The sequence below is a fragment of the Syngnathoides biaculeatus genome, chromosome 10 (genome assembly GCF_019802595.1).
Source record: "Syngnathoides biaculeatus isolate LvHL_M chromosome 10, ASM1980259v1, whole genome shotgun sequence".
Lineage (NCBI taxonomy): Eukaryota > Metazoa > Chordata > Actinopteri > Syngnathiformes > Syngnathidae > Syngnathoides > Syngnathoides biaculeatus.
The window spans coordinates 6013716-6024342 of NC_084649.1; the positions used below are offsets into that span (position 1 = coordinate 6013716).

The 10627-nt window shown below is 39.3% G+C and overlaps 1 protein-coding gene across 2 annotated transcripts in view; it reads right to left on the bottom strand.

Moving 5' to 3' along the window:
- lrig1 (leucine-rich repeats and immunoglobulin-like domains 1) overlaps positions 1-10627 on the bottom strand; it is a 46280-nt gene extending 35653 nt beyond the window's left edge. The window contains exon 1 of one of the 2 annotated variants that reach the window (XM_061832017.1): positions 10557-10627. Coding sequence is in view for 1 of the 2 variants with exons in the window: in XM_061832016.1 (XP_061688000.1) it covers positions 9657-9859 (203 nt within the window). In the remaining variant the exon portion in view is untranslated. Of the gene's footprint in view, positions 1-9656 lie in introns of both variants that reach the window. The other variant, XM_061832016.1, reaches the window with a different exon arrangement.

Consider the following 10627-nt stretch of genomic DNA (forward strand, 5'->3'; position numbering starts at 1 on the left):
TGGTACACGCTGTTAAGTTGATTTAGTTCTTGAAAGCTTCAAATACTGTATTTTTCTTTTGTGTGTGTGCGTGACTGGTTGACAAAGTGCCAATTGTTGAGACTTTTCAACATTTTTGTCTAACAACAGGCTTTTGACAAAGTATACCAGTCTTTTATGTTTTACATGGATATGTTTTCTTTAGTTTTAAACTGTAACAACTTCACATCATCATTAAAATCACAACCACAAACTCCTTTATCTCCTATCTTGGAAGAGCAATAAAAAAAAAGTGAAGTAAAACTGCAAATTGAGTATGACTCAATATCTTTGGAGTTAAAATGTTAGTCTGCCAAAAGACAATTTGAAATTATTACTTGTGAGTCATAACTTGTGCAGATGGTTAGTTATAGTCCAGTTCATTTCACAGTGTAGGTCACAATTTGTCATTTTAAGTGGCCAAACTGTTAGAAGGATATAGGGCTAATCGAAGACAGAGTCAAACTTGCCCACTGAAAATATTTCAAAGTAAAAAACTCAATGTAAGCTAAGGCCAGTCTGACAAAGAAAAATATAAAGATAAATGGAGCTCATCAGCTGCACATTGCAGCTTATTTGATATATAAAACACATTAACAAGCTTTAAATGAATGGCTGCTAAGGGACTAGAGGAAATAGGAGTAAAAGGATGATGTCATAACATGACATGATGCTTGTTAAGTCAGGACAGCGTATGGGAGGGGAAAAGCAAAAGAGCATAGACTTAGACAAACGCATCCAGCAGTATTACTCTTCCTATCATAGATAACCCCTCAATGAAGTTTGCTCACCCAGTGTTAAATGATGTAAGTCACGAGCTTCTTTTTTCAGTCCCATAGGAGACAAAACAACTTAAATGTGCTTATAGAATCATAAAACTCATCAAATAACCTGTCAGACAGATACACACATACATGCAAGCAAACACGCACAACATACAATAGTTTCTGTTAACAGGGTCTGGTTTATAGCCAGAAAACTGCAGTGAGAGTGTACACAAAAGCTCTCAGACATCATTTTACCTACCAGTTAAGGCTCTTTCGCACTGCACTTGGTGAGGGCTCTGATACCCTCATCTTTCCCAATACCTATGTGTGCGTTGAGGGAGTGTCAGCGCGTTTTGACGTGACAGCGAGCATAAATGCAGAGGGCATCTGACGCTCAGCATCGCATCATGGATAGAAAAATGTCCTATTCTGGAGTGTCAAAAAGCTCCTCCAATGGGAGCGGGGCTGGAGGAGTGATTTCTGAGAGCTATTTTTGGTGGACTTGTACTGTAGACGTCAAGGACGTAATAATAATTGCGGTGTGAGCTTTGGCTCCCTAGAAAAATAAAATACCAAGATGTCTCGGCAGGAGGCTTTCAAACTCCCTTTCAAAGGTCCCTGGTCAGCCAGAAAAAACCCTGACCTCTGAAACACTGAGTTCCAACATTTGCAATTGTTGTGTCCAAAAAGAGTACACTTAAACATTGTTAGCATGCAAGCCATCAAGTGTTTTAGCATGTCGGTTCGGTACCATATGATGGCGCTTACGAGGCAGTGAGGAACAATAGCATTTCACATCTGTAAACAGGGGTGGCATAGTGACGTAGCTGTAAAGCGTTGGCCTCACAGTTCTGAGGACAAGGGTTCTATCCCGGCTCTCCTTGTGTGGAGTTTGCATGTTTGCCTGCGTGGGTTTTCTTTGGTCACTCTGGTTTCCATCCCAAAAACATGCATTGATTGGACACTCTAAATTGTCCGTAGCTGCCATAGATGCCCGTTGACAGCTGGGATAGGCTCCAGCACTCCCGCGACCTTTGTGAGGATAAGCGGCGAAGAAAATGGATCGATGAATCTTTAAACAGAAGCTTACATTGCCCCATAGTACCTACACAGGTGGTGTGACACACAGTGTCACATCGAAACAAAAGTTAATCACACCACAGCCATCAGAATAGCATAATTAGTAAATAAAACAAAAGCATGACTAAAGAAATAATGGACACAAAACATGCACTTTAAACGCTATTTACATCCTCCCAGTATGTTTTGCGGCACTATGGAGGTCCAGAGAGCTGGGGTTTTCTCTGCGCACTCTGGTTTCCTCCCACATCCCAAAAACATGTATTAATTGAGGACTTTAAATTGCCCATAGGTGTGACTGAGTGCAAATGGTTGTGTGTTTCTATGTGCCCTGCAATTGGCTGGCAAACAGTTCAGACTGTATCCTGCCTCCTGCCCGAAGATAGCTGGGCTGCTCCAGCATTTCCACAACCTGGCTCAGAAAATGGATGGATGGATGTACATAACAAATTTTGGAGCAACATATGCTGCCATCCAAGCAATATTCTAGAGACGTCCCTGCTTATTTCAGCAATACAGTACCAAGCTGCATTCTGCCTTTGTTCCAAAAGCATGGCTTCATAGTAAAAAAAAGGGAGTACTAGAATGACCGGGCCCCCAGTCCAGAACAGTCTCCAATCGAATATGTGTGGTGCATTATGAAGTGCAAAATAAGAAAACCGAGACCCCAGGTTATTAAGCAACTGAAGTTATACATCAAGCAAGAAATATATAATGAACCAAAACACGAAAATGAGCCTTTTACTGCCATGTTACAGTCACTGTTTGGAAACAAGGTACAGTATGTAAATAAATATTTACAAAGTCTTTCTATATCAATATCTTATTTCACAACCTACTGGTACGTAGGGTATATATCAGTAGCGTATGGTCAGGGGCAACTAGTATATGTGGGTGAAAAACGCTACAGTGTCGGCGCGGTTTATTAACCGGTGCGCACTGTCGTCCGGAAAATATGGTAATTTTATTTTAAAGGGATTCAAATTAAACTGTCAAGCATTTCAGAAAAGCATTATCACTAAGCAAAACATAACCATGAAGAAATGAATGATCAGTCATCAGTGGTAATTAAAAAAATATACATTTCACAAATTCTGCCAGGGTATGTAAACTTATGAGCACAACTATACATACAGTATATGCAGTTATATGTACCCTTGTCATATTGGTAATAAAGTGAAGGCTACACCTTCTTCATAACCTCTAAGTAGAGGTGGCATATCGGAATGAACGTGTACAGTTTTTTCATATCCTCTAGATGGTGGCATACAATTATAAAATGTGAAGGTTTTTCCAATGTCCCCTATACTCATGTACAATGCATATAATGTATATTGCCCATGCATAGTTTCGAATTTGGGGTTCACCTGTGAAGACCGCAATAATCCTAGTTACAGGTATAACCTAGATTATAATCAGGTCTCCATGGGGGAAAAGGAAGCAATTGTGAAGCTAAGAGAAGATGGAAATCTATTATAACCAATTCACATTGGCCACAGAAAGTACAACCATTTGTAATGCCCTATACTCTAAGTAATAGATATTGAATAAGTAAAACAATGAAAATGTGCAGTTGATGATTGGGTGTTGCAAGTGGTGTAAAGAAGGCCACACCAGGAGAAGAGGCTATACCAGAAGATTATTAACAGGAAGAATATCAAGACCAAACTGAAATTTACCAAAAAGTAAAGAAACAAGCCACATAAATTCTGGGATAAAGTTTTATACTGTAGATTGATAGTACAAATATTAAACTAGATTGAAAAACTTGAGCTTCTGGTAGCAACATGAGATTTGGTCTGATTGGAATGGCCTTTTCAACCCAAGTACAATGCAGCACAAACTTAGAAAATCACATTAATTATGCTGGAGAAATTTATATTTTGGTCAAGAAAGAATGAATGGCCATTTTGGGGAAAACCTTTTCTGATAAACTGATAACATTTTAGTTAAAAATATCTATCAATCACTCGCACTATCTGAAATCCCTTGACGTCGACACTTCAAAACTACTGTTTCAAACAGGACGACTTGCCCTAAACATTTCACTGAACTAATACAGATGGAATATAATTGGTAAGAATATTTCTTGTACTTAATAAACGGGGGGTTGTGCTGTTTTTTTATGAATTTATTTGTTATGGAGGATTTTAGAGGTGGTTGAAATGCTTAGTGCATGTTTCTTTTTTTTAATTCCATAAAGATGGTGGCCATTTGGCACATTGCTACTTTAAGAAATAAATGATCTGGTGAAGATCTCAAACAGAGAAGATCATTTGTAAAAAGGCTGTGGTGAAAGCCTGTTAAAGTATCACAGAGGGAAAAATACAAAGCTTTGGTGATGATTCTGGCTCAAGGTTTGATGCAGTTCAGGTGTAAGATATTAAGTAAGACATTTGCTCTATTTTGCCGTAAGCCCTTTGAAAATATTTTTTCTTACTTAAAAATATGTTTAGTTACAAATAACTAAACTCAGGATGAGACGAAGATTTAATCTCTTGGAAATATGAAACTCTTGTCTCATGTTCACCTTTTCAAAGTAAACTTAAATGTTTTCAGTATGCTGCAAAAAATAAATAAATAATTTGAAAGGGGAGAAGAATTACTTTCCATCTCAAGTTTTTAAGGTCACTGAAAAATAATTTTTCCTCTTGAAAATGTGCCCAAATGCGGGGGATGACACGAAATTAGGTGTCTGGTTTGGGACATGACATTACGAGAATACGTATTTATAACCCCATGCATTACGCATGCTCCGAGCCCCCACACAACGCAGGAAAAACTGTTGCTCAAGCCTTTGGGATCACCCAGAGTGGGACAGCGAGTCTGTTTCTTAAATTTTCCAAGGCAGGATGTTGAGCCACATCTTGGGGCCATGTGCACTGGTGCTTTGGCACACAGACAAGGGTGTACAAACAGACAAATTTGGGCAAAAGGGTCCGCTGTAGCCAGCGGCAAAGCACGACCTTGTGACCAGTCTGAATGATGCATGCTTGGTTACCCAAGATGAGAACATTCACGCTAGCCATACAGCTTTCATACATTCAATATATACTCATTGTCCAAGTGCACATTCCTGCACGTAAACACAAAGCACTATACAGGTACATTAAACCCCAAACTGTAGCATGATAATGTCAGAAATACTAGCATTTCATCCACATTCTACTCCCGAAATCCTATTCAGGGTCGAGTTACAGGAACACTTGGAAGAAATTAAGGTCCAGAAATAATCTTAGAGAATTATTGTCTGCTTCTGAGGACTTTGTTATTCTAATTGGGCAAAAACCTATGGAGATTTTACATTTCTGGTCTAAAGGAATGCACATTTTCTGGAGAAAAGTTGCCTTGCTTGCACTTTGCTTTCAAATCTATCCAGGTCACACTTTTTTCAAACATCCAAACGCTTACCAGATGTATAAAATTTATAAATGATTACTTGATGAAATCAACATTGTATACAGACTTTAGCGGAGAGGGAAAGAAGTAAAAAATAATTTAAAATTAAAAAATATCTTTACATAACACCTGTCTATACAGCTGTTTGATCATCCTCTCCAGTGCATGGCCATGGAGTCCAATCCATATTCTCTTTTTGTTTTGTTTTTTTTAGAAATTATTTGTATAGAGTAGCTCTACCGTAACTGTTCTGCCAAAGAGGAAATGTTCTACAAATATGGCCTTAACTTATGTTCAACAGGAAACGGGTACATTTACAATGCCCGCTAGTTTTACAATGCAATGTCATATTAAATAACCTTATGGAAAATAAAAAGTGAAGAACAGCTGATGAAAATCTGTGCCAAGGATAACATCACCGAGAACCCTCTCTGATGCTTAAACTATGACTAAAACATCTGCCAAGAAACACGCAGCGTACACAGCAAGGAAAACTATGGCAATAAACAATCTTGGAATATAATCTCTCTCAATACCACTGCTTTACAACGCTGCGTAGTGTGAAATTGGCCTGAAACCACAAGGGTTATAAGCCTTGGTTAAAGCTACTCTTGTTGCTATGTGTCTATTCAAATGTTCATCAAGAATGTTTGTATTTTTCTCTTGTGTAGTACCGTATATTTATCTTGGCAAATGTTCCATGTAAACCAAATACGTGATGGGATCAAAACATCCCTAGAAATCAAGCCATTTCTGACATAGTGGCATTCAAGTAGCACCACAAGAACATGTATGCCAGTAGTTGAGGTTTCTGACCAATGAGAGGTCTTTTCCCAACAAGTGCGACCAGCCTGAAGGCCCAATTGGTGGCGAACCACAGCGATGACAAAACACTTGCATGCTGGAGCCTGAGAGAGCTGCTCCCGCCGTCTTTCCCATTACTAGCTCATATTTCCCAGTGGCCTGGTGATCTGTAGACCCAACCTCTGCCAACTAGTCCTCACCAGGCCACTATCAGAAAACCACCAACACAAATCTATTTCCAGAGGGCAGAGGCCAAAGCCAACTGTTAAAGATGATGTTTACTCATAAGCCTACTCTGTGAGGTTTAGAGCTACGATTCGGGATAAGTAGCAGCAAAGCATGCCAAGCACATTAGGGAACTTGGGAAACCACTTGGGAAATGCTGGGCTACAAAGAGGATCATTCAGTATTTGGCTTCCGCTGCCTTTAGACCAGGCTTTGTTTAGGCTGCTGTTGCTGTAGTGCAATGGTTTTCAAAATGGGGGGCGGCGCAGCGTCATGACGCTTGGGTGGGGGGTGTTTCAGTGCCCCCCCCTTCTTCGTGACAATTTTTCAGTTCCTCCCGGTTTACAATTTTCAACGCCAACACCAACCCAACCACCCGCATGCTCAAAAAAGTTTGAAAATCACTGTTGTAGTGGAGTAGTAAACTTTGGAAAGTACAATAAAATGCTACAAAAGACTGTACTTTGTGTATTGAATAAAGTACACAACTATGAGAAATCCCAGAGTCTGACAGAAACTGCATATCTGCTTGATCACAAGCACAACACAGAAATCACAGTCAAAAGGAATAATCTTCATGCTTTTCCTTATTACTTGAAAAATCCCATTATGTTGGTGGCACTGTGGGCAAAGTGCTTTTTATACACATTACTGTGGCTGAAAATAAGATGAGGCACCTCTCCTGAGAGACAATATGTGACTGCATGAGAGGAAAACCTGCTTTGAATGTCATTATAATATCAATTGGACACAAGGAGTAAACAACCATTTGTTAAATGTCAGAAGCACTGTTCAAAATGGGAAGAGTACAAGTGACAAAGAACACTAGATGGAATTTAAGGGAGTGGAATGACCTCCTCCTTTGTCAGTTCCATCATTCTTTTGACAGCTGCGTTGTAGAACAGAATTATTTAAAAACGGGATTGTAAGATTATTTGGACTACTGTGAAGCAGTAAAACTCATTTCTCCACATGTGGCAATGCAGTACAGGTGCATCAGAAGACATGCCTGCTGTCAAGAGTGGGTGTGTACACAGCACAAACACAAACTCTCTAAATTTACATTCGTAAACATTTTGCTTTTTTTTTCTTGCTGCAATTCAGGATATCCCAATCAAACCTTTTCACTTCCAATTTGATACCGATACTGCAAACTTCAATTGTGGCCAACACCAATGTCAGTCCAAGCCAACCACAGCAATATTGATACATACCTTGCTTATTTTTGTAATATGGATCTGATATCAGCAATAATCGGACATACTTTACTTCTTTTGTAGTATTAGTACTAGTACTCAAACAGGGAAAATAAATCTACAACAGATCCACGCAGGCACAGGAGAACATGCAAGCTCTTCACAGGCTGGGATTTTAATCCCGGTACTCAGAACTGTGAGCCAGATGTGCTAACCAGTCGTCCGCTGTTTCTCCCTCCATTTAGTAAACACCAAAATACTAAATTTAGTGAAATCTCTCTTCAGCTGTTTGGTTTTTGCTTCAACATTCATCATACAAGGTTAACCAGCCAGCCATATGAGGAATTCGGTCATGTGATTTTGTAGACCTTGCAAACTGAATTAAGTTTCCATCCACAACACAACAAAGTACAATTATCTCTATTTAATAAAATTCATTGAATGTACTTTACTTAAACTAAAATGACTTGTTAGTATGAAGTGAAGTGAAGTTCATTTCAGGTTACCTGGAAACATTTGCTGTGCCTATTCTGTGTATACGTAACATACAGTTTAGCATTACATTGAGAGTCTAATCAGCCGTCAAATGTAAAGGAACATATAATAACTAATTTTACCACGTTTTATCTTGCATGCATATTATTGAAACGTCAACTGATAATTTGTCTTGCACTCCAACTGCAGATATTGAAAGGCCTCTCAAATTATTAGAAAAAAAAGTCATAGTATTGTTTTACTATACTACAAACTAGGTAATTTACCGAGAACTATATTTAGGTGAGTAAAACTACTTCCTTGATGAAAACCTTAGATTACCCTTTTGTGGTCGGTTATGGTCATAAGGACTCATTCGAAGACTTAAAGAGTAGCAAAGTTATTCTCTCAGAGTTGCCTGCCAACATCTGACAGTTTCAAGTAGAGAAATATGCATGTTAGTGGTTTTAAACAATGATGTAAAGCTGTAAAGTATTTTTTTTCACTGAGACAATAAAACTTGGATTGATAATGTTAGAGCCGTACAATCCCAAACCAAATGCAGCTGTAATGATGAGACACTTTGCCAACATAAGTTGCACACCTTCTGGACACAACCATGATATAGTGTTTGCGTACACATATACAGTACTCAATAAACACTTGGAGTGTTGTTGGACTTCAGTGGCAGTGTTGTGTGAACTGAGACAAGTACAGTTGCAGTTTTTGAGGGGACTTTTAAAAACTTGCATTTACCTCTTGTGAGAGGGAAACAAAGTGTCTAACCTGAAAAAAAAAATTTTTGGGTAGATCACTTGACTATCACAGCAATTAACAACAACAAAATTTTCTTTCCAAGTTCCCCTTCATAGATATTCTGCTTAATGTAAAAATGATAATAATGTGAGCGATATCTGACAATGTTCAACAGGAATTATGTACTGTGTGATAGAAAATACCATCTATTTTCATCCATTTTCTCATTGTCAATTTCACGCAAAAGATGAAAACGTTGAATTACTGGTAAATCAAATCATTCCTGAGAGGAAATACAAGGACATGATTGAAGGCTCATATTTTTACATTTCAAATATGGTTAAAGAGATGCTGAGGTCTTGATACTATTCTTGATAACTCCCTTCTATCTGGGATTATGCGTCCATTTCAAAATAAAAACACGACTGCATTCAATAAGTAATAATAACTATGAGCCCCCTTGAGCACATTATTTGTCTTGCTGCTGAAGTGAAGTCTGCTGTTAGGATAATGCAATTTTAAAAAAAAAGGTATATGTGCAGATTCTTTCAGCCGCTTTTTAGATGAGCTCGCTTAAAGTACAATGCAAAACAGCATCTGGGGAGGGTGCAGTGGACAATCCATTCACAGCAGTACTACTGCAAATACGGTATGACATTGGACCTGCCTGCCTTGGCCTCTTGTTAAACACAAATTAAACTGAATATTCATCTTCACGTCAGAAAGGTTGCAGCAGACTGCAGTATTATAAAGATAATGACTTCAATGACAGGTGCTTTGCCGCCGGCATAACCTTAACCTACCATACAACTTGATGTAATACCCCCCTCCCCTCCCAAACAAGACAATAGATGCTTTTCAAGTATCCCATAAGCCGTTGTGATTCAAGCTATAATCAAGTATTTGGATGAATTAAGTCATTAAGTGATTCACTTACAAGGAAATGGTTCGGACAGGCAGATCTGCAGGCGGAGCTGTCTGCGCCAGACTACTGCAGTCCACAGAATCTCCATCGCACGTACAGTTCTGGGCACACTGAATCTCGGAACTCCATCCATGAGTGGTAAAAAGTTCGAGTGAAAAAAATACATAAAAAACACAGCGAGAAGCACATCCAAAACGTCCCGGGGACGCCGCCATTTTGTATCCAGTTTTAAGAGCGCAGCGAAAACAAGATTAGTGCAGCCTCCGATAGTTTAGACACAATTTCAATCGTGTAAAGAGTTTCATTTGAAGTGCACTCCAAAGCAAAAAAAAAAGTGGTCATGTAGGACAGAGGTCCAACTTTCTCTTCGATGTCCGACGCGCGCTTCGAGTCCAAGGTGAGCCACCGATCGCTAAAACAAAAAGGTCAGATTGTTGCACTGAAAAGGAAAAATTCTTAACCGTCCGTGTGGAATTCTCACCGTAACCAACAATTTGTGTGACATGTTTGCGAACGTCAAACAACAACCCCCCCAAAATACGTTTAAATGGCACAGTGCGCTCGGTTCGCCGGAGACATGACAATGGCAAACCTCACAAGTTGCAAAATTAAAGCCGCTTGAAAAGTTAGCAATGTCCACATATTTTTAATGTCCACCGCACAAATCAAAGTGGAGCCACAAACTTCGTCCGCCTTAAAATGACTCCGGCGTTAAGTTGAACGAAGCAATGCGTCCAAATCTCAGTCTCCACTGTTGAAATCCAACTTTGAAAAGGTCCCCAAACTCCGATAGAGAACCGGGTCCGGCAGACTACAATCACAAAAGCTACACAACCCAAGTAATGCTCTAAAAAGTAGCGTCCCCCTCCTTTTGACCGTGTCCCGTCACCATGAGTTTGTCCTCTGGCTTACTTTTCCTTTTTTTTTCTGGTAGGTCAGTGTAGTCCCACGTTGGAAGCGCAACAGTGATTCCGATAGCCTCC